At 46.7% G+C, this 23307-nt stretch overlaps 8 protein-coding genes across 8 annotated transcripts; 3 read left to right on the plus strand and 5 right to left on the minus strand.

The window, feature by feature from the left end:
• Positions 1-56: 56 nt before the first annotated feature.
• On the minus strand, positions 57-1669 carry N7483_008804 (uncharacterized protein; the record flags this gene model as incomplete). The annotated part of the gene is made up of 4 exons (XM_057092231.1): positions 57-387; positions 446-505; positions 723-1088; positions 1191-1669. The coding sequence occupies 4 exons, from the start codon at positions 1667-1669 to the stop codon at positions 57-59; spliced, it is 1236 nt and encodes a 411-aa protein (XP_056943405.1).
• A 2817-nt stretch (positions 1670-4486) lies between these two features.
• Positions 4487-5078, plus strand: N7483_008805 (mRNA splicing protein SMD1; the record flags this gene model as incomplete). The annotated part of the gene is made up of 3 exons (XM_057092232.1): positions 4487-4500; positions 4599-4648; positions 4696-5078. 3 exons carry the CDS (start codon positions 4487-4489, stop codon positions 5076-5078), a joined length of 447 nt encoding a protein of 148 aa, XP_056943406.1.
• Positions 5079-9596: 4518 nt separating this feature from the next.
• On the minus strand, positions 9597-10412 carry N7483_008806 (S-adenosylmethionine-dependent methyltransferase; the record flags this gene model as incomplete). Its single annotated transcript, XM_057092233.1, has 1 exon — positions 9597-10412. The coding sequence occupies one exon, from the start codon at positions 10410-10412 to the stop codon at positions 9597-9599; it is 816 nt and encodes a 271-aa protein (XP_056943407.1).
• A 372-nt stretch (positions 10413-10784) lies between these two features.
• Positions 10785-11315, plus strand: N7483_008807 (succinate dehydrogenase assembly factor 3; the record flags this gene model as incomplete). Its single annotated transcript, XM_057092234.1, has 3 exons — positions 10785-11000; positions 11080-11179; positions 11236-11315. 3 exons carry the CDS (start codon positions 10785-10787, stop codon positions 11313-11315), a joined length of 396 nt encoding a protein of 131 aa, XP_056943408.1.
• Positions 11316-11974: 659 nt separating this feature from the next.
• On the plus strand, positions 11975-12738 carry N7483_008808 (GNAT family N-acetyltransferase; the record flags this gene model as incomplete). Its single annotated transcript, XM_057092235.1, has 3 exons — positions 11975-12341; positions 12400-12509; positions 12568-12738. Coding segments are annotated over 3 exons (648 nt in total), but the record flags the coding sequence as incomplete, so codon positions are not given.
• Positions 12739-13249: 511 nt separating this feature from the next.
• On the minus strand, positions 13250-16405 carry N7483_008809 (KAR9 family protein; the record flags this gene model as incomplete). The annotated part of the gene is made up of 1 exon (XM_057092236.1): positions 13250-16405. One exon carries the CDS (start codon positions 16403-16405, stop codon positions 13250-13252), a length of 3156 nt encoding a protein of 1051 aa, XP_056943410.1.
• A 1427-nt stretch (positions 16406-17832) lies between these two features.
• N7483_008810 (uncharacterized protein) lies at positions 17833-19359 on the minus strand (the record flags this gene model as incomplete). Its single annotated transcript, XM_057092237.1, has 1 exon — positions 17833-19359. One exon carries the CDS (start codon positions 19357-19359, stop codon positions 17833-17835), a length of 1527 nt encoding a protein of 508 aa, XP_056943411.1.
• Positions 19360-21308: 1949 nt separating this feature from the next.
• N7483_008811 (alternative oxidase) lies at positions 21309-22519 on the minus strand (the record flags this gene model as incomplete). Its single annotated transcript, XM_057092238.1, has 3 exons — positions 21309-21825; positions 21902-22192; positions 22254-22519. 3 exons carry the CDS (start codon positions 22517-22519, stop codon positions 21309-21311), a joined length of 1074 nt encoding a protein of 357 aa, XP_056943412.1.
• Between the last annotated feature and the right edge of the window lie 788 nt (positions 22520-23307).

The raw sequence follows: 23307 nt of genomic DNA on the forward strand, positions 1-23307 counted from the left end.
CACCGAAAAATAAAGATAAAAAAGCCCAAGAAAATCATCAAACTGTTTGAATCATCTTATTCTGCTGAGGGTTCACGACCTGCCCCTTTGCATTTCCCTTGAGCCACATGGATATTGCGTGCAGTTGTCCGGGTAAATACTGCTCCACAGATAGGACACTCGGCCTTTGCTACTACTCCAGACTTTTCGCGTTGGTGTCGTAGAAGATTGCTGAATGTTGAGAACTCACGACCGTTGCAACCGTGATCCCAGCATTGCGGTCGAGGTCTCGAACTAACGACACGGACTGGGTGGTCATCTGATCCGTGTACAGAGTCGGCTGGGGAGAAAACTGATTCCGCGACCATTGAAGATGTTTGCGAGCTCATAGAAGAAGGATGTGAAGATCTAGTTGCCAGGCTTAGTCAGTGTCTTGAAACAAATTATTGATCATGGTAGTACTCACGGGATCGGTGGCGCCTCTGGGAGGTAATAGGATGGTTGGTTCATCATATAAGGAGGAGCGCTGAACGTTATGAAATGAGCAAATGAACCAAAAAATTGTAAGATTTATACTGCTGGATTGATCGGACAAACTTACGAGGTCATAATAGGGTGGTCTGAGAGACCAGGGCCTGAATGAGGGGGATAAGAACGAGGCATTGATGGGCTTTGAAGCAACTTGTCAGCTGTCTCGATCTTGACTAGATCAAATAGTCAACTCGGAATCCGAGGTAACTTACCTGCGAGAGTGAGGTTGGCGAGAGGCCGCATGAACTGCAGGGAGATAGGAAGGTGGTGCATGTGAATCATGATGGTATGCAGGCAGTGCATTGGGATGGCTCCCGTAGCCAACATGATATCCCGATGAGGGATATGACTGTGGCGGGGGAAATTGCTGGTTCATATGCCCAGATGGAGGCTGTAGTGGCTGATAAGGGCGGTTGCCCCAGACATATTCTAAAATTTTGGTTAGTTCATGGGTTTCTTTTTTGAGCATTTCATTAGCAAGACCATGTTGCTTACGTTGGTGTGAATTTGGCTGCATTGGGCCAGCAAAGTATGACTCTGATGCTACGGACATAGGGAAAGGTGTGATTCCAAGACCGCTATAGTAGACATCTGATTAGTATAGATCCTCGTTATCTCCATATTTTCATTTCTTTCTCTTCTTTGAAAGTCTGCTAAATCAAAAGCTATGAGAACCTTACCTTGGATTTTCAGTAGACAATTGCTCCTTGCAATTGACGTTATCAAATGAAGATTGATCGGGCTGTTCAGGATACCGTCCAGAGTATGAATGTTCAGAGTATGAAGGCTCCGAATATGAATGTTCTGAGTAGGAAGGCTCAGAGTAGGAATGATCAGGGTATAGATCTTGATGATGGTAAAATGAATTAGGAAGACTTGAGTTAGAGTGTAGAGAAGTAGTGGAGTCTGGATGAGGTGAAACTGTAGAAAATGTTGATAAAGAAGCGTTTTCTAGGACCGGAACCCGGCTGGTATTAAAGGGCCAAGACGAGGCCGATTTGGGAAAGGCGCTAGGTTGGAACGCTGGTGTCTGCACTGACTCAATCGGAGTGGTCAAAAGTTCAGATTGCTGCAGCAAGGCTGGGTCCTTAGAAAGATCAGGGTTCCTGCGGTGAGACGAGAAATCCTGTAAGTTTGACTGTGTCTTCTCGCCAGACATTGGGGCTTTCGGGTCTAGGTCATGGACCTAGCGCGAAACTACAAGGAGGGGGCCAGAATGGACCAGCAAAACATAGGGGGTGTATTTGGAAAGAGGGGCGGCAATCTTCAAAAAATAATAATAAAAATAATGAAAAATACAACGTACAATTCAAATGGTCTCCCGGGTCGGCACTGGCAGAGGCCTGGGTTTTTGTTTCTGACTCTGTTCTATAGCTCTCGGAGTGAGCGACGGGCGCAAGATAGAAGTTGCAGAATTTTTTTAAAATTTGATACCGGAAGGAATTTTTTAGAGAATATTCAGGAATAAATCAGACGAAAATCTTCACGCGGATAGCAGGGCGTTGTTACGAAGAAGAAACAGTCCCCGCAATCATGAATCGGAGCCCAGTTGGGTACACTGTGAGACTGGCCCACTCGAGAAAGAAAGAGAAAAAAAGGCAAACAGCGGTCTTCTAGAACTTCCTTACCAATGGGTGTTCGTAGTGATGCGTTGGGTGGAATCTTGTCCCTGAAACACGCTTGGGGCAAGTCGGCGTGGGACCGCTGCTTTTACACCGGAAGGGCTATAATCATTTCCTATCTGATGTAGTATGAGGAAGTACTCCGTAAAGGGGACGTAAGATCCTATGATCTTCAAGCAGTGGATCCCATCGCAGTATCGAGGATAGAGACGACATGGGTATTTTGGACCCCACCAGTGACACCGGAACGTCCGTTATTAGACCAAGAGCCTATAATGGGACAAAAAATCTCGGGACGGATTGGCCCATGGGGCGGAGTGTGTGTAATGATCCTTGACCGGCAGAAGGATAGCTCCTCGCAGTCTGTAGAGAAAAGTGGGTTTTTTAGCCCCATTGAGAAAATGGGGCGCCTTGGTTCAACTTTGGGGGCCATGACGCCGGCCTGTTATGTGGCTGACATGGTGATCCAAAGAAGTTAGTCACTTTCCACCAAGGCCGTCTTTGCGGTGGCCTCATAAATTAAAAGAAAAGAAAAGGAAAAAAAAAAAGGAAAACCCGACGGGACACGGTGGACATTTTCCGCCCTCGCACTTTTGTTTGCGCGCGCACACTGAGCCCCCCACGAACACGCCGTTAAGGCCTTCGGATCTAACCATCAGGAATGCATCCTGGGCAAAAGCGATGCGGGTGTAGATCTGGCATATCAAGTGCATTGTTTGTTTTTTTTGTCATCCCCAAAATGTGGGACTTTGAATTGATCCACCCTTGAAAGATTCTGTACGAAGTACGGGTTAACATTCAACGAATATAGTAAATAGTAAATGGAGCTGTAATTGGCGGTACATTTGTGTATCCAGCCTTGTTGTCAAGTTGGGTACGCGGCCTCATCGAATGATAGATAATCCACTTCGGGATTTTCAGTAGCCAAGCTCGCACCCATAGCCTCTTGTAGGAACAGTGCGTCGAAGTTGAGCCACAAATGCAGGAGGATCCCAGGATCCCGGCGCCCATGTGGTTTGCTCACGCCAAAGGTGGAGCTAATTTACAAAAATCCGACATCATGGTAGCGAGTCAAGGGCCGAAAAATGAAATAAAATGGCATTATATCGAGGTGAGGGTCAACCGGGTAGATGACTACTTAGCGCCAGGAATTTGTCATGGCAGGACCCGGGGGAGTGGCGCCTCCGGGTGTACTCCCGGGCCAACTCGAGATCGACCGGCACTCTCCACATTCAGGGCTTGGGATCCGCATAAGTAAAGGATCCTGCCCAGGTGGAAGTGTACTCCGTTCTCTGTAGATTGACATGGGTCTCATCTTCCCGCTATTCTCTGCATTGTAAATCCTGCATTGGCTCCCCGTACACGTAATACTTCAATCTGCATATCGATCGGTGTAGTACATGTGAAAGGCTGCAAACCTTCTCATGCAGAAACTTAGTGTGCATAATATCGGGATTGGACTCGAATTCCGATCAAGCTTTGAATAAGCAATGTTCGTACTTCGTATCTATGTCGATTAAAATGAGCTTGATATTCAATTTCCACCATGGGGAAAAAAAAAATCTCATGTCATTGCCCGGTCGAGTGTATCGTATTTCGGCCTGCCCGTCGGTCCGTCTGTGAGTGGTAGGCGGCGGCTCCACCAGGGTCAAGAAAGTGGAGAATGCCCAGGTGTTGATGTACACCAGCTAGCTCTCGGTCATACCAACATAGCTACCCATGAGGTAAGTATGTATATAAAAAAACGGAGTGGCCGTAATGTGGAGCATCAATTGAATTAGTTCACGATAGTTGGTAAATAGGCGTTTTTCCCCAGGGTGGGGGAAAATGCGCAGCAGAGATGTAGAATCATGCCAGGTGACTCTTGACTTTTACTCATTGGCAAGTCTCTTCTGGGCCTGTACTTTGAATCATTTGAGTTGAAGATCTATTCTTTGTAATGGTCCTCAAATGCGTGACGACCTCAAACAGATCAATGCTTGCAGGCTCCACAGGTGAAAGCTTGGAATCCATGAGTGAAGAGTCCACATTCAGATTATCTGAGCTCAATGAATTCATTGCTGTGGCATCAAAAGCAAACTCGTATTGAATCAAATATTCCACTGAATAAGTGAATCGATATCTTACTGACATCAGGTTTAAGTGCAATCATGATACTTGACTGCAACAAGATACAAGTCACGTGATAGATATACTCCCAAGTCACGTGTACGAAATCGAGACTGCACTGTAATCCGACCGCATCGTCAACCCGTGTTGGTTGCTCACGAATATTCCCCACCGAGACCCTTCAAAGCCACGGAGAGCTACCTGATATCATCTAATTCAAATACTACCGCTCTAATCCGCCCATAATGAAGCTCGTTCGGTTCGTCCTACTCGAATTCCGCCTGATGGACCAAGCTCCCTCAGGCGCGCTCCATCGCGAAATATCTTTTTCAAGCTAGAAGCTGACCATGAATCCAGGTTTTTGATGAAATGCGCCAATGAGACTGTGACCATTGAGCTCAAGAATGGTGAGTCTTCCTACGACCTCGGCAAATTGCGGACTACCGTGTCTCAGTCGCCCACACATACCCTCTACCACCAAACTTTAGAAATCAATCAAGTCTGACAAGAAAAAATTACTATCTAGGTACCATCATGCACGGCACAATCACTGCCGTCTCTCCGCAGATGAACACCTCCCTCCGCACTGTGAAGATGACCCCCAAGGGTCGCGATCCTATCTCGCTTGAGACCATCAACATTCGTGGCTCCACAATCCGTTATTACATCCTCCCTGATAGCTTGCCGCTCGACACTCTCCTCGTTGATGATGCGCCCAAGCCAAAGAACAAGGCCCGAAAGGAAGCAGACCGAGGTCGTGGCCGTGGAGGTCCCCGCGGTGGTGGTGGCAGAGGCCGCGGTGGTGGTCGTGGCCGTGGCCGGGGACGTGGTTTCTAAGTTTTTTGCTCTTTTTGAAAGTACAGACTGGCGTTTATTCTGTATTCGAGTTGGTTTCTCTTTTTTCTTACCTTGCATCATCATGGGATGTCATCTTGTTACCCCGGGGCTTCTTTCTAAATTTTGAAGGGTGAGAGAAAAAGCAATATCTTTTTTTTATCAATCCAGAATCTCTTACCAAAGCTTGTACTGTCTACCTAGGCAAATTCTATGCGGCGAACAATTTGGTAATTATTGCGGGGCACTTATCTGCATGGACTTTTATGGTCCACGATACAAAGTAGAGATGTGACAGCAAGGATGTAGGATCGGAGGATCATCCTTGGCTCTGAAATTGGGCTGCGGGCCGAGAATCCAGAATCCATCTGCTCCAGATATCTATAAAGCCACTTCCGCATTCAAGCAATGGGCCTTGAGTTTTGGTACCGAGTCTTTTCAGGTCGTCCTTGCATAAGGACAGACAAACATCTTTTGAGCCTCAGAACGGAATATTCAACCATATGCTCTATCTTTGGAGGATCAACCCATTTCAGCAGGCTTATAAAACCGCCTATAATCCCTGTTGCAGCACACGTGACTCTTCATGCAGTAGCTCGACATCGGGCATGCAGCATGCCCTAACTACATCCCATCTACCACCTCATGGGCTGGAAAGACCAAGCCACTGGCACTTGATGACATTGATCTATATTTCATTTAAAAAAGAAAGAAATAATGATTAAAATTAATGGATGACCTTGTGGCGATCTCACTATAGCAGCCATCCAACATGCCTTTTTGGTAAATAGCAAATAGTATGCGCTGACAGTCTAATACTCCGTACCCCGTAAGGAGTCCAGAATAGGTATATGCACGGCTTACTCGGCACCGCTCTAGAAGATCATACACAGTGTTACCAACCAAACCAATACAAAAATTACATGGTCAGAATATTGCCACGCAATCAATCAGGCTAGGGAATATCCGATCCTGGCGCTAATGTAGGTACGCTTCTTGAAGCCCTCACTGACAGTATTCCGCCACTGATGGGGTCAAATTCTTCCAACATCCAACCAACAGCTCCCTGAAATTACAGGCCAGCGCCCCTGAGAACCACTGGGCCGGGTCCTTTGCCACGCTTTTAAACCCGAGTGCCGATATTCTAGCGTCAGTAAGCTAAGAATTGCCTAATCATGCACTGCAACATCGGATGCCCCGATCGATTCATATTGATTATCATTTTGCGTATGCTCTTTCGGGCGGGGATATCTGCAGACCCTTAGACTAGGTGGCCGGGGGCCATGCAACTAAGAATGATCAGTGTTCATTTTGCGAGGAATGGAAGCGTCAGACTGGAAGTATAGAGTATGATCATCCATTCAAGATTCAAGATTCGTCAGTATTTTGTTATTTCGGCGCTATCAAGTTTGTATCCATTATCCAATCAATTGAGAATATGGTCCATATTCAAGTTCATAGGATACATCTCCATATAGTTTACACTTTACCGAACTCACCAATCGTAAAAGCCATCAGAGGGATATGTGGAGACAAATGAACCCTTCCAAATTCAAGTTTGAATATTTGTGGGTTGGATATGATTGGAACGATGCAAACTCCTAATGATCACTCTGGTAAGCAATGCGCTTGGGACTAAGCTAGAGTCCACTAGCACAAAACCAGTTAAAAATGGACTCCGATGTCCCCGCTTGTCGGGCATTGCGTGTCATCTACGCGTAGGACCCCCTAAGAACCCCGGGGCCAAAAGCAAACTGGGGCCCCATTGAATGAAATGAGGTAAGGTGCTTAAGATAGCTATCCAATGTATGTACTCTATAGTGGCGGTGCGTCGTTTATCGAGAAATGCATTTTCCAAAGTCATGGAAATAGTGGAAACTTGAAAATTCATCCAAACAATTTAATATCCCGTCCTCAAGTCCTATTTCCCCGTACATGTCTAATGACCGATTCAACCGAGTAAACTCCGCCGGCGGTCCGCTGTTCTTTTAAATGTTACTAATTGCATAGTTACAAAGCCCACAAGTATTCAAGTTCGTTATCTTCCAGTTCCACCTGATCAAGCCATGGCTTTTGAGCCGATGTCTATCTTACACCACTTGAGCTTGTCTGATGTATTTCGTTTTGGGATAATGCTACTAGTATTCGCCTACTAAGTAGCTCCATTCTATTTACCAAACCATCGGATCCATGACTCTATTATCGTCATAGACCCACGTGGTTCTGGGGCAAATTGATTGACATTTACATATTAACCCCCCTGCTAGTTCCCTTCGTGCCACCAGATCCGACTCACTAACGTAATAAACCCTGCGGCCATCAATTACTAGTACCCAGGTATTATTCCAAGGTTATTTCGGAAATTCAGCCTTTTCCGGGTGGAGTGGATGATGCGAAATAAGCAAAAAAAAGTTACTAGCGTTAGGTGGAAATTTCAGGTCTTTTTTTATCATTCAAATTTGATCAAGTTCCCACAATGGACACTTGATCGAGTCAGGTGAAGTGTACGGAGTATACTCCGTATTTGAGTAACAAAAATACAAATAGATTATATATGACTTCATGCTCGGACAAGGCTTCATGTTTGGATCAATAAGAGAGTGTTAGTTGAACCTTAAAAGGGAAGAAATGAGCGAGCACTCTTTTGATCCCGTGTGTGGAGATCTTTCGATCTCTCGTACCTTAAGGCCGAAACATTTACAAAGTTCATCCGCGGAGTAAGCACTGAGAGTTCCAAGATCTATTCATCTTAGCGCTCTTCATTCTCCAAGTGCTCCACCATCTACCCGAGTTTTCCGCATGGGAAATAACTTGCGGTCAAGAAGTCATTTACTATCCGTATACGAGGTCTTTTTTTAGCCGAGTTTTTTTTTATTATCATCTTTTCTTTTCTTTTCTTTTTCTTTCGTCTAATGAATTATGGATCCTTGCGTTGTGGAGGTCCATGCAGACTAATGCATGCTGATGCATTTCGACTGACTCGGGGGTTCTGCCGCTATGATCCCTTGAAACCGAGTGGAACATTTTAATACAAAAGAGTTTATCAACAAGACATGGAAGGATTTCATTTCAAATGCTCCTTCTTGATCCTCTTGATCCTCTCTAGCCCCCTGCATTTTTCATTGGTTTAGTATATCACCGAGTCAGTAGGAAGGATCAGGTTTAAAGATTATGGATACAATATACAAAACTGACTCGCTACTCTGTTCATGAAGCTCACAAAGCTTCTGCCGATCACCATGGCCCCAACTTGGTAACCCCCCCGATATTCATGCGGGGGCTAACTTAGTGCCAATTTACTCGAGCCACGTTGGATTGTTAGCGCCTGTCTCCCGAATCCCCGATGCCACATGGTACAAGGGTATGCCACATGGGAGGGTATAGGAAAAGCCACATGGAAAATGGATTATAGAATCCAGAAGACTAGACCATATTAAGTAAAATGACTAACCGGAGTCTGAAGACTTAGGCGAATCTAGCATCGGCATTAAGTACTACGTGCAGCATACTACGAAGAGTATAGATCAATACCAAAAGTACTATCATTAATAATTTGAATGTAAGCGTTAGGACTCGGACCAACGCACATGTACATGATTCAATGTTTCCGCTATCGGTGTTTATTTCAAGTTCCAGGAGAGAACTCCGATTCATTGTTCAATTTTGTTCTAGGAATAGTCATTACGTCAAACCATTTCCATTGATACCGGAATTATCATAAAATTAGATATCCACTATAGAGTTCTCGAAAAGCCTCACGGGGGCCAAATGACGCCAGCGGATATCCCATAGCGCGAACTCTCACGATAGACGAGGGTATTCCCCTCATCCTAAGCGAATCCTGGTGTGAATTGCAAATATAGCGCATCATGAAACACCCGGTAGATCCACGTGGCCCCGATCGCCCCCCAGGCTGGGGGATGTGATACGGGAATGTTCCGTGTCCCTGAGTTTCATGTGTAAATTGTTCCATGAAACTCCATATCGAACGAGTTTCATCTTTGGGGCGGTGATCTGATCCCACTGCTTTGGGGGCCGGCGGGAACATGAATATGTCGTGTCAAGGTGTTATTCACTGACTGGTTGGGTCTGCTGATATCCCGCATCCTGCATCTGCAAGTAAACGCTGTCATCCGGATAGATCCGTAGGCATTCTTTAAGGAGAATGGTTGCGTGTAGTCTTGGAATTGGTACTTTTTTATCCCTGTCGGGTTTTGAACTTAGAAGTGCGAGCGAGCGGGTCATAGGTACGGAGTGGAGGTACGGAGTAGGTATTCGGAGTGAGTTCTTATCCTTGTATGTTATGGTACTGGTTGAGTTCAGATGTTGTGTATACCTGGTACTAGGTACACTGAACTCTGGCCTGATGTGATCAAGTAATAGAGCCCGAGAATCTGAATATTGATTCTATACAGGGCTTGCAATCCGAGGGTGAAATTTGATGCTCTGGCCTAGTCTAACACTTAGGTCATCAGAGTTCCAAGTGTGCAAGTTCGTATCTCCATTCCATCATCCTTCATCTCAGATCGAGATATTCTCTTTCCATATGCGAACAATGACCAACTTCTCCCAGCCGGCTTGCATACCACTTGAGCCAACAGTTTCCGCACTCCAACCCCATCCTCGAATTTGCTCCTTTACTTCCTCTGGTCGATTCTGTTTACAGAGCAGAACATATGCCACGCCTCGTGCTGACAGAATGCCGGGGATGGCATCTAGCAAGCGGTTTGTCGTTTCCATCCCATCTGCGCCACCGGCATAAGTCAACGAAAGGAAGTACGAGTCGCTATCGAACTTTGCAGACCGAGACATAGCCTTTGAGATGGCTGGATCATTATCAGAGGCATTGGGTAGACGTGGAAGATCCTCTGTTGGTACATAAGGTGGGTTGAAAAGCAGGACATCTACGCTTCCTGGGCGTAAAGACGTGCACAAGTCTGCTGTGACAGAAGAAGCATGGACGGTATGTAGATTTGGGTGGTTGGTGATGTCTTTCTTTTGAATTTCTTTAATGGCCAGAGACACAGTTTCTCTTGTGGCAAGACAGGCATTTCGGTTTACGTCTGTTCCCAGTGTGAGGATATCTTGACGTCCAAAGATCGCTTGTGAATTTGCTGCTACAAATCCTAGCACAACACCAGATCCTGTACCTGCCTCTACCACTAAGGGCACGGGATCTGTACTAGGATTTGGCGAGTCGGTGCCTTTTTGAAACCTTTCAGACAGCCATTTTGATTCTGATGCTGATGAAAGTGTGTCCAAGAAAAGGTATGAGTCTTCAGAGGGTTCATAAATGGTGTCAAAAGAGACATGCGAGGTATCAGGAGTGGGAAGCATTGTCTCGAGATATAGACCATCGGCTCAGGAGCTATACTTCAATCGCAATGCTATTTTTTTCAGATATGGGTGCCCAAGAATCGTATTGGCGGATGTGGGCTAATGTCCTGTATGAGAAGTAGGAAACCCAACAATCCACACAGTGGTATTATCGTAATGAAAATTGCAATTTCAAATATGCAGTTCGAATGTCGCTATCAACCACTGTGTTGTACCACCAAATGGACGCTGTAGAGAAGAATCTAAATTGTCGCCGAAATCCCTCGCCGCCTTCCACTCCGCTCCAAAAAATCCCGAAGATCGGGTTCCCCAGAAAATTATGTCATTCACCTCCGTGAACCCTCCGTGAAACCTCCAAAAACCAAAACCAAAATGCGTCTCGCCCACCGTCTTTTAATGGCTGCGCCGGCCTCAATCGGCTCAAAATCCAGTCTCAGTGAAGCACTGGCCCTTCTTCCACCCCTTCAGCTCTACCGTCGGATCTTGCGCGTCCACCGCAAATTGGACCCGGAAATGCGCGTGCTCGGCGACTCATATGTGAAGAAGGAGTTTCGGGCGCATCGCACTGCGGAGAATCCCTTACATATTGTATGTTCTTGGATTTCTGGGATGATTGCAAGAGCATTGGGGCTTGAGTGTTGGTGATACGGACTGACTGGTGTGGCAGATCGGATTCTTGACTGAGTGGCAGCTTTACGCGCAAAAGATGGAGGGTGATAAGTGGGCTGGAGAGAAACTGGATAAGTCCAAGCTTGATAAGCTGAGTGGTATGGACAGCACCTTCTAAGGGTCTGGTGACTTGGATTCGCTGACTTTTGTATAGACCAACAGCTCGGTCAGCTGTTTGAGCTCATGCAGGCCATTCGGAATGAAGGTCAGGAGGGCGAGGGCGAGGATAAATAAGATATTTGACCGTTATTTAGCGCAGTGGGATTTGGGAGATGCTGGCATCTCTCGATGCTTGTATGCCCTGTTGTACATACATGCATACCAGAAGCCTTGTACTAGTATTGTCTAGGCGTTACTTCAATTGATTCTTTCAACTACCAAGACTGTCAATTGAATTCTTGGTTCTTTTGCATCCATTGGCATGTCAAATCTCATATTATGTCTTTGCCAATTGTTGAGATCAGGCCTTGACTAATGCTATTCTATCCCATTTTCGTCTGCTGGACCTCTACTCGGCACATAGTTCTGAGTCTTCTGACCATACTACATTGTAGCTCCCATTGGCAATTTTATATCTAAACTTGAGTCTTTGAAGATCATATCAAACAACCCAATAATCCCAAAGCATACACCGATAGAATCTCATACAATAAAAAAAGAACATTCTCCAATTCCCCATCTCTATCAATGTGGAGATCACGCCCTACAAACGACACCGATGACTCAGCTATCTACAACACTCAACCTATATCAATTCATCCAGATCCCAGTTCCTAAAAGAATACCTTCAAGTTATACTCAGTACTTTTCAATCCAAAAACCCAACCCCATCACCTACCCCTTCAGAACTTGAACACAAACCACCCAATTGCCCAAAATGCCCGCCATATTAGAAGACCCCTCATCCCATAACCCCCCCACCACAAGCACACATCCAAGCAGCACAAACCCTAAAACCACGCCAAACAACCCTCCCCAAATCCAATGGCGCCGCGATAACCCTGTACCCAGTAACCCAGGGCCCTAGCAGCGTTCCTCAGGATCTAATCGCATTCCTGCATGCGGAGTTCAGCGCTGAGATCGAGCGCGGAGCTACGTATCCTATGGAACATGCGCTGGGATTGCAGCAATTCGCGGAGTATTGGTTTGGGACTTTTGCTGTTGTTGCTGTTCTGGATGATGGTGAGGAAGGATTGAGAGAGGGAAGGGAGTGGAAGGATGTTTGTTTGGGAACGTTTTATATTAAGCCGAATTATCCTGGTATGTTCATCGCTATTCTAATTTCATGGTGGATTGGACTATTGTTAACGGGTTCCAGGTCGCTGCTCTCATATCTGTAATGCGGGTTTCTTAACTACGAATCTTGCCCGTGGAAAGGGTGTTGGTCTTGCAATGGGTGAGACTTATCTGGAGTTTGCGCCGAAGTTGGTATGTTGATAATCCTTTTCATCTTGATTGACAACATTGGTCTGACTTTGATCTACAGGGATACAAGTACTCTGTCTTCAATCTTGTGTTTGCGAATAACCCAGCTTCTATTCGCATTTGGGAGAGACTTGGATTCAGTGTTATTGGACGGGTTCCCAAGGCTGCGCGGTTGGCCAACAGTGAGGAGTTGGTTGATGCGTTGATTTTTGGACGGGAATTGGGGAACTAGATGTACCTACTAGGAACTGGTAAATATGCTCTACCCTTTTGATGATTTAATTTGGTATATAGAAGTACAAAGTGTCACGGACTGAATGATACCATGAATTCATACACCATTCTAAACAGCTCGATTCCGAATACAAATAATAAATAAACTACAAGATAATATTCACATTTATGAAAGTAATCAAACAAACCCGAACAGAAACTGACAACGCTCAGACCATTCCATGCAACAGGGGGGATATCACGCAAAACCTAAGCCTCAATATCATTTGGCACTTTGTGCTCAATTAGACTTCGATAACAGTCCAAACGAGCCCAGCGCAATGCAGTAGAGAAACAGATAAAGAACAGGATTGATAGAAGGAGGAGGAAGAGGAAGAGGAAAAGAGATAAGCAGGTAGAGGAGAAATTGGTATGAGATGTGGGTGAGATGAAAGGTAGATAGGATAGAGCGAGGAAGCGATAACAGATGATATGATGGCAGGGGGAATATGGAAGAAGATGAGAGGATATCACGCTCGCCATGGAGGACGGTTATCTGCCTTTTTCTGTGCAGCTATCTGATCAGCAGTCCGCTTCGGTAAAGGAAGGAGACTGGTTCGTCGACTGTTGCCAGAATGACCCAGCGATGTACCAGGGCGTGTGGGTTTAGTAGGGCTCGCATCCATGTCTAGCGCATGTGAGACACTACGACTGAATGTTGTTCCCATACCCGCAAAACTCTGTCGACTGCGAGGGGCATTGTTCATGCCCGCTGTAGCGGCACTGGACATCATAGGGGACGCTCTGCGAAGACGGCTGTATGGCGGTGGGTCGAGTAATGAAGGGCGTTCAGGTGTGGGAGAGGAAGCATTGCGGACGGGACTCCGAGATGAGGATGCGAATCGAGTTGATAGACGACTGACTGACCGGCCGCTACTTGGTGCCGGCGAGCCAGACATGTCTCGTCGGAATGGAACAGTTGAGGCAGGTCGAGGTGTTGTTCGCGTTGGGGCGGACGTCCTGCGGTATCCATTGGGGGTTGTAGCACCCAGGGGCCTGTAAGGGTGACCAACATCCAGGTCATTCGTATTGGTACTGGTATTCCATCGAGGACGGTTGGGAATAGGCGATGGCTGTGGCACGCGAGACATTCTACGGCCAGCAGGGGTGGGTGTGACGGCGAAGCTCGGCTTTCCATGGGTCGGGGATGTAAGTCCTGACGGCTTGGGGAGAGACGATTTACGACCTGTCATGCCCGTGGTAGGCTGTGGCACACCTGAAAATCGGCGGACCTTGGATGATGAACGAGCCGCGACGCTACTGACAGAGCTTTCGCGACGGCTGGAGCCACCCAGGGGCGTTGAGGCAGGTTTGTATCCGCTACCACTCATAATAACCGAAGATGCAGGTGAACTTCCAGGTGTATCAATAGCACTACCCGTGGCCGGACTGTCCATGGTAATGATACTGGAAATGGAATCCCGTAGTTGCTGGCCCTTGAATATCTGGACATCTTCAAGAGATGAATCCATTACTCTTAAGCTGGCCTTCAGGGCATCCGTCCGCGAGGTCATATCAGACAATAGCCGAAGAACCTCACCATTCACTGTGAGGCGATCGTTTACTCCCTTCTGAATGATGGAGATCACACGCTCGATAGCAGGTACATAGTGAATCTTCTTCGCCTCGTAGTTCTCAATCCGCTTGGTCAAATTAGCAGGATTGTTAACCTGAGCATTCGTCTCCAAGCCTTCCTGCAGCTTGGCAATGCTACGCTCAACCGAGTCAAACATCTTCTGTGCTTGGCTGCCAGCATTTCGGAAAACAATAATCCACTTGTCCTCGCCCAACTCCTTTCGCAAAGCCTCAGCATCCTGCTCGAGCACTTTATAGCTTTTCTCCAAGCGACTGCGTCGATCATCGACTTCTTCACATGCGCTAGGGAAGACACCTTCAGCACGGGACTGGAACATGGAAAGTCTCATGGGCAAGAAATCCAACGATGCTCGGAGAGGTTGCATCCGCGCGAACAGGGCCATCAGATTGGAATAACTGGAATCATCCTGCGGGGTTTTGATAACAGGGGTACCAGAAGCTGCGGCTAACATAGGCCCAAGGCTCAAGTGACGGTTTGCAGGCGAGCGACCTTTGATAGGTGATTCCTCGACAATAGTTTCAAGCTCGTTGATATCAAGTCCAGTGGTGGACTCTCCATTATCCAAAAGAGACTGGTGTCGCTTCTCTTCCATCTCAAAGATCATTCCGCTGAGATTATCAATCTCCATGCCCACATCACCCAGAACATTGGACCAGAGCTCTTCCCACTCCATAGCCAATTCCACCTGCTCCTTTACACCCCTTAGCTTTATCTTGATCTGAGCCCAGTTATGTAAGATGCTTTCCATCTGCCTCACGATGGTTTTCAGACTCTCGGAATCGACGTTCGCGATATCGTCTCGAAGCTGTACATTCTCGATAGCCTTCACATATACATTCACCAGGGATTCGAATCGTGTAATCGCTTTATCCACTCCGTCTAGTCCCTCGCGACCACCTGCTGCTGCCCACTCCACGTCATCCTCCGAATCTAAGCCGCTAAGCACATCGGATGCCTTACGGATCCATATATGAATCTGTTCGGCCGCACCATTCAACGCACGTACCGCGGCCAGCGCTGTAGCAATGTTTCGAATACTGGTCTCTAGAGCGCCAGGTTGTGGTAGAGGAATCGAAGTGAGCTGAGAGAGCTGGTTGCTGAAAGAGGCACGAGAAAAGGAGTATATGGATTCAGCGCGCTGTAAGCCTCGGGGGTTGAAGTATGATTGTGGATTTGAGGAAGAAGAGAGGGAGTATGTAGGGGACGAAGGAGGTTCTTCATCTTTTGGTGGAGGTTCTGGAGCTGATTCGGCCTGCTCCTCGCTGCGCTTGGTATCGTCGACATATTTCTCAAAGTCGGTTCGAGTATCCTGGTCGTCTTGCGCGGGCACTGGGGGAGATGGATCGGGATCAGCGCGCAGCTGCGCCGGCGCCGGTTCCACCACAGACATGGATGTCGATGAGATATTTGTCTCTGTATCTGGGGCAGTTACCGAGGGGGCATCCGCCAGAACAGGCGGTTCTGGACCGTCGACGACCGCGTCGGTATTATCTGACCCTTCTTCTAGCGCTTTTTCAAACTCCTGGAGCAGATTCTGGGATGGTAATTCGAGGTTGTTGGACGCGCTTCGTTTTAGGAGCTCCGGGGATGTTGTTGACGCCGGTGATGTCAAAGCCACTCCGTTCCACGCCTGACCTCTCCTCTCCACCTTGATCGAAAGGTCTTTGTGCTGACTGTCCAGTTCCTTCAGTTGTTCCTCTGGGATCCGACCGACTGCGCCTGGGTTCCGTGGAGCACTGGTCACCTTGCTACCCCCGTCGAGCAGCTTCACCCTAGCCGCAAGGGCGGGAGATAAGCGACGGAAGATAGACTGCTTGCCAGCGTTCTTCTCCGCACTAGAAGGCTCGGGTATGGGTTCCTCGTCAGGGTTGCTACTCCCTATACTCCACAAGGAGGACTTGGATTTCAAACGGCGGAGGGGGCCGTGTTCATTTGGGGAGTCGGCGGGGGGAGGAGAGGCGGACTGAACGGACACGACATGTGTTGCGAGGTCAGTCGCAGAGGGGGGATCGTCGACCGTGGCATGCATGGATTACAAGGCCCGGGGCAAATTTGAAAGATTAGACAAGGATCAAAGAACGGAGGCCCGAAAAGTAAAAGCGGCGCGATTCAAATTCAGGTAGGGATGGGCAAGGAATGTTTCGTTCTGGTTAGGTATCAGAGGGGGTACCCCCTTTGGAGTGGATCAAAATTGGGGGAGGGAATGGACACAAATTGAAACTACATGACCATAGAAAGAGATTGAGGTCTAAAAGAGCAGACAAAATTGAATATAAATTGGGCCGCAATGACTTTTGAGACAAGAAAACGAGGGATGAAGTGGCCAGTTATCGTTGCAGAAAGAAAACGGGTCACTTAATTCCCCATAGTAAAGTGGGTGCTAACACAAGTACACCGGTATGTTAAAGGGATCGGCACCCGACGATCAGATGAAATCATTTGGGCGTTTGTTGCATAAAAGGGAGTATTCTGATGAATTGATATCAAATACATGATTCTAAGATAAATAAAAAGGTTTCATATTACTATTAATATTGCCTAGGTAGTGATTAGTATCGGGTATTAGTATAGGTGTTCATCACTTTATATTAGTATAGCTAGGTACCTAACTAGATGTCTACTTTAATTTCAATTTCAATAACACTAAAATTTAGTTACTCCAGTCTCATTTCAAGGGGTTTTTCCATGTGTTCACTCCTAGCGTCTACGAGTCATTCCAAATCCCGTTTGTAGTATTTCATCATACTACAGCATGAGTGATCTGCCCACTCATCTGGAACCAGTATAGAGTACAGAGTTGACTTACTTCTACATTTCACCTTGTATGGAGTAAGGTTTAAGACAATAGAATAGTTTGAGTCATTTCGCGAGTCTGGGCCATCTCTATTTCATGGAGTCTGATAACTAAGATACATGTACTCAATGTATGTGCAGCTACCCAAAAATGAGAGGCTGTATGGAGTAAGCTGTGCATAAATGTGAGGTTTCCCCGCCACATGCATTAGGTACTACATGTACTACACCCTCTATACTATACCTAGGTATACTCTATGTATACACTGGCAGACGCAGAACGCTCGATGAGGAATCAAAGTCAAGTTGAATGACTTTAAATTCAAGTCAATATATGGAGTATACCCGAGTCATGGACTAAAACAAAGACCAAGATCCCCATTAGGTTTGCTTTATGCAATATGTCCAAAACAATTTCCCTTTCAAAACAAATGCAACTGATTCCGATTCCAAGATTCCAAACCGAACCAGGCGGAGAATAAAACAGGAGACCAACACCACATGCGGATAAGGGCAACGGCAATTCAGGGGTATCTAGCCAAAGGGGCCCATGAAGATGTATAAAAGAAAAAAGAAAAAAGAAAACATAAATCAGAAACCACAAAGAAACCAAAAATAGAAGCCGAGATGCATATCAACGTCAGCCATCGCTCCAATCCATATTTAAATCAGTCCTGCACTGGGAGGTCGTCCCGGGTTGGCTGCCTGCCAGTCCCGAACAAGCTCCTCTCGGACAGTCTTGCACCAAGCCAGTAGTGCGGTATCAAATTGTATCCAAGCTGCTTCACTAGTCCCTTGAACGACACCCATTACATCCACCTTAAACCGAAGCTCCCATCGCAATTCCGCAGCCTTAATCCAGAACCGGAGATTGTCTGCTTGTCGGTAAGGTTTCGCGATATCTTCATGAAAGGCCTTAATTTCACCAAAGGGTCGCTTCGACTTCTTGACCGCAATATTGTGTAACTGGACTAAGATGCGGCCGTCCCTGAAATGTTCCAGAAATTCAGTCGGCAGAGTCTCAACCGTAGCATCATCTGCAATCGGAGTCCATTCTGGTAAGGTATGACCACCAGGCATCAAACTTCGGAGAAAAGATTCCTCGCGGGCCCGTTCTCGTCCCTTCCAATCCCCACGAGCCCAGTCCCAGTTTTCTCGCTCCTGAGCTTCCAGATCTTCCAGCGCCTTTTCTCTCACGAGCATTGTTCGAACTCCCGCAATCCACCCCTGAATCACGTCGCGTTCTTCAGGCCGGAGTCCACAGGCAAAATGTCGCGCTGCCCAGCGTTTTAACGCATCTAGAACGTGGAAAAGATCCTTGCGGATTTCGCTATCACTTTTAATTGACGCGAGACGTTCTGGATGCGGGTGCGCGGTATAGTATATTTTGGCGGCGCGAATGGCCAACGTCACATCATCCAGGATGGACATTCCTTGCGCTTCCTCCTTATTAGATGGTATCGGAGGTTCTCGCGCGGAATTATCATCCATAGTCTCGGGTATATCTCCTGGTGAGAGACTAGTTCGTATTGGTTCGCGGGGTGGTGGCTCTATGCCATTTTCAACCGCCTCGATATTACTGTCTGCTTTCTCCAGGGCAACCTGCAGATCGCGACGCAGGGAGATCAGATCTGGGGGTGGCGGGATATGGTGTGTCTTAATGCTGTAAGTACTGACGGTAGGAGGCAGCATAACCTCCCCATCCTCATCCTCCAAGTTGAGATCATACTCTGGTGACTCTGTGATTTCTGAGGGGCTGGCCACAAAATCTTGATCATCTATATTTGCTGCGTTCGGGGTGATTAACACCCGTGGCACATTCTCGCCATTCTTTTTTTTGAACTCCTTGCCTCGGCCCGTCTTCCCGTCTAGTAAACCCGTACGAGCAAAGTAGTATTGTAAATGGGCGATGCTGCCCAGACTCATGACACTGTCTCGGTGTCGAGCCGATTCAGCGAACTCGCCGCCAAATGCCCGGACGTATCCATGGCGTCTAGAGGACGTTGAGACGGTGGAGCGAGCGTCGGCGGAGGTCGAAGAAGAAGCGGAGCGGGAGGAGACGGAGGAGAAGGTGCGGTCTGGGGAGGAATATGAAGAAATGGCAGGTGTAGCAGGAATAGATGGTGAAGGCGACGAGGAACGTTCTGGCAGGGAAATGACCTCTGATGCTCTGGATTGTGGCTCGTCCATTTTGTTTGTGGATTTGAGGGGAGTTCTGAGACTGGTGTCGCACTACTTGTCCACAATATGGCAGGATCGCGTCGAGGGATCGGTTGATAGCCACTGAATGGACAGATAATGGTATGCCACAGTGTCAATTCAACGGGAATGACTTTCTGTATATAAAATTAAGTGATCGACCCAGACTGGAACCCAGATGAGGGACTGTAATGGAGGTTTAATGAGACGTGACCGATCGACGGCCGAGAATCTTCTTCGGGCTAAAAGGGGTGTGGCTCTCCTAGTACAACAACGCTAAGGGGGCAACTCGAGGGCTACCCCAGGGGATTAATTGGGGATGGGAAGAAGGGAAGATGGATGAATGATAATATAAATAAGATTTTGAAATATATATAACCTAGGAATATAGTATTCTTTGAGTACCTGATTTTATACAAACGTAAGATCTTTATGTTTATGGCCCCGCGTTCAAATGTTAAAGGGGTCCCGCGTCCCAAGAAAACCCGTTGAACGGTCCGCGCACGTTTTAATCTTTGGTTCAGCCACATTATAACCTTGGATATCTATATGATATAGGGAAAGATTCTAGAAACTTATGATATTCACAAGTAGAAGGTTACTGGTAGTAATTAAGATAAAAGGGGCAATATTGTCTGATCTATATGGGAAATTTAATAAGCTTTCGGCGACTTGGGCCACGCCATTTGCATACGCTCGCTATAAAGAGGCTTGATCACCGTTTATTAGCGTCTAATCCCCGTTCTTCGGAGCTTCCATTCCCCTTCCAAGGATCATCTGGGGTCCAAATTATACACATGTATACACATATCCATGAAAAATTCCAACATTTGAGACTCGGACTTGGATACTCGGGAACACTTGAGAATATATGTATGTGCGCCCGGCCCAGATTGAAATATCGAGCTGGTCTATTGACAATGGTTCCTTCCCGGGCTCCACCTTCAATCAGAACTTGTGCTTGAACATTCCAATGTTCGAATGTTTGAAGGTTTCAATCATTGAATCATGGCTCAGCTGAGAGCTCATCCACATGCACCTGTTCATGGCTAGTACTACTAGTAGACACATGAGTGGAATTTTGGAACTTGAATCGATCAAGTATGTACAGCCTGAGAATCGTGGAGCCTAGTATCCCAAGCCAACACTGCCAGTGGAGGTACCTAGGTATATATATCCATGGCCGGACTCGGAGTATCCATAGTGATTCGGAGCCTCAGGCTGGAGTGCAACCTTGGAAATGAGTTCAGTGACAATAGAGCACTGAATATGCAATTTTCAAAATTGATGCTTATTCAAGTTTTCCTAACAGTCTGACTGCACAGGTCACCTGGCAATGGAGAGAGAACAGTCCGGGCTGGATCAGACGAAACATTTTTGATATCGGGCCAAATATTGGGCTTCATAGTGCCATAATTTGAACCTCTTCCAACCAGCCCTGCCGGGCTAGCTCAATCGGTAGAGCGTGAGACTCTTAATCTCAAGGTTGGGGGGTTCGACCCCCCCGTTCGGCTATTCCTAAAAACAAAAACCTGAGAATTCTTTTTTTGGTCCCAATTTTTTTTTAATTTTTTTTTTTGGATATAAAAAATTCTGATTGGAGTGGCGCTGATAGGCTCAGTTGGAACGGAGATCATGAATGTGGGTCCACGGGTGGATCCGGCATCGTAATGAACTTGCATAGTCAAGGTAAGAAAATGAGAAGAATGAACAATCATGAAAATTAAGAAATTTCAAGTCATCAAATTGGTAAAACTCCAAGTTTATTCCAAATATCAAAATAGGCCGTCAGAATTTTCATAATGACCTCGTACATGTATGAATATCAACAATCAAGCTGGAGATTCACCTGTGTATGAATGAGAGGGGATGCTTCTATGACCGCAAACGCTATGCAAACAAACTATTTACACCAACACTTTTTGAAGAGTCAAGATTTCTCAAGACTTGAAGATATCCGCTCGTTCCCATCCAGTTCCCTTCAGATGCTCAATCCCCTTACTCGGATGCTCTCGGCTGGGATCCCGGTACTTACTCTGGTAAGGGTTGGGATCGCTAGCCTGGATCAAGTTTCCAAGTGTGTGGTTGACCTCCCGATGTTTAGCTTCATCAGCACGGATGTACATAAGAAGATTCCGCATGGTACGCTGGCCCTCGGGCATCTTCCAGTAGTTAATTGCAATCTGGGGCGCTTCAAGCGTCTTCCATTCTGGCAACTTGCCCGCATCCAGCTCCTCAATTGCACGGGTGTATGTGATGACAGCCTCTTCTTCCAGGTAGCCGACAAATCTATGGCAGATGCGCGGGGAAATGAGGTAGGAGATGAAGAAACCGTTGAAGAAGACGCCTTGGGCGCCGAGGACCATCAGTCGCATGAACCAGCCGGGTTCGGCTAGTTTGAGGAAGGTGAGGAGGTGCATGCGCTCGTTGTATGCTTCCTCGAGGAGGGTTTCAATCCTGTTATTATTGTGGTGGTCAGTGTCCTGATTTTTGATTTGTTATAGTCGGTCAAGGGTTATAGATTAGTACATACCAGCCGTTATCTCGCTTCATACGACGGAGACTGCGTAGATGACGAAGCATACCACCAACCATGCCAGGAACACCCGCCACTGTCTCCAGAAAGACAAACCGACTCATCCATTTCTTCTCTGTCATCTTGAACCGAGCCGGTAACTGTTCACCCGGAGCAGGGTGCTTGTATCCAGTTGTCAAGTCCATGCCATATCGAAAGACACGAACCATTCCTAGAGCAACCCAGTCTGACCAATCGGTGGCTTTTCGATGTGCAATGGCGACATCTTTCATTTGAGCATCAGTGTACCTGTATATTTAATTAGAATCTGTCTCAAGATCATCAGGAGCTTTGTTTATAAAAGACTTACACTGGATGTGCCCATGCAGTTTCTACTTGCTTTACGCCTTCAGCCTGAGGAGGTGGGAAGAATTCCTTGATTTGATGATGTGGGGTGGATGAGATTCCATGTTTGGGAGTGTAGACACCTGATACCGCGTGGTAGTTGATACCATGTGAAGTATGGAGTCTGGCGATAGTCACTCCCGAATAGCTTTTCGCAATGAGAGGTATGTAAGTGTGAGGGCGTGCAGCTACCCGGAGGGTAGTTGTCGATAATACTGAGACTGAGCTCATGACGATAATGTGGTGACGAATTCTGTGTAGAAAGAGGTGTGTTTGAGAAAATATTGAGTTGGAGGGAAGATTCAAGAAGTTATTATGCTTGATAGTGAAAATGGTCTCAACCTGAATTAGCATAACAATCTGACTTTTATATCTATTACCTCCATGGCTCTTTCCGACTTTCAACGAATCCCGAATAAATCCCGCTTTCACCTTCTATTACTAAATGAGACAAAGGGGTAATCTTGGAATATGGATCAGTACCCGTGAACATTCGGGGCTGTCCTTGGATTGCTGACAATACACTATATTTATTGGGTCCAGATGCGGATCGTTATACACGAAATCTCCACTTACTTCATCCTATGCAGTAGATCCATGAACATGCACTAAACCCCGATATCATACAATAATAGCCTCACACTAAATCAGTCGAACAAAAACTAAATAAAATAGTCTCCCCATTATTGATCTAGTATATCTGCTGCAGCATCCCTGAGTATGATAATCGTTTTTTGCCCCAGGCAGGTGACTTCGGGAAGAGTCGGGATATGCCTCAAATTCACTCTGTTCCTATACATGGCGACTTTGAGTCATCCATATACCCAGCCCGAGAAAATCCCGTCTGCAAGGCGCTAAACTCGGGATCCGCAATTTTCACCGGCGACTACTTGAAGTATGAGTGAGATTTTCTTTTTTTGTGTTTGATCACGAGCCCGCTCTTCTCAGCGATCTTTCCGTCTCCGATTCTGGCCGAATTACTAGTATAGAAGTTCTGAAGCTTGCCAGTGGGGATATGC

Source organism: Penicillium malachiteum, assembly GCF_028827825.1.
Source record: "Penicillium malachiteum strain IBT 17515 chromosome Unknown utg000004l:1.0-4883003.0:1.0-4884900.0, whole genome shotgun sequence".
Lineage (NCBI taxonomy): Eukaryota > Fungi > Ascomycota > Eurotiomycetes > Eurotiales > Aspergillaceae > Penicillium > Penicillium malachiteum.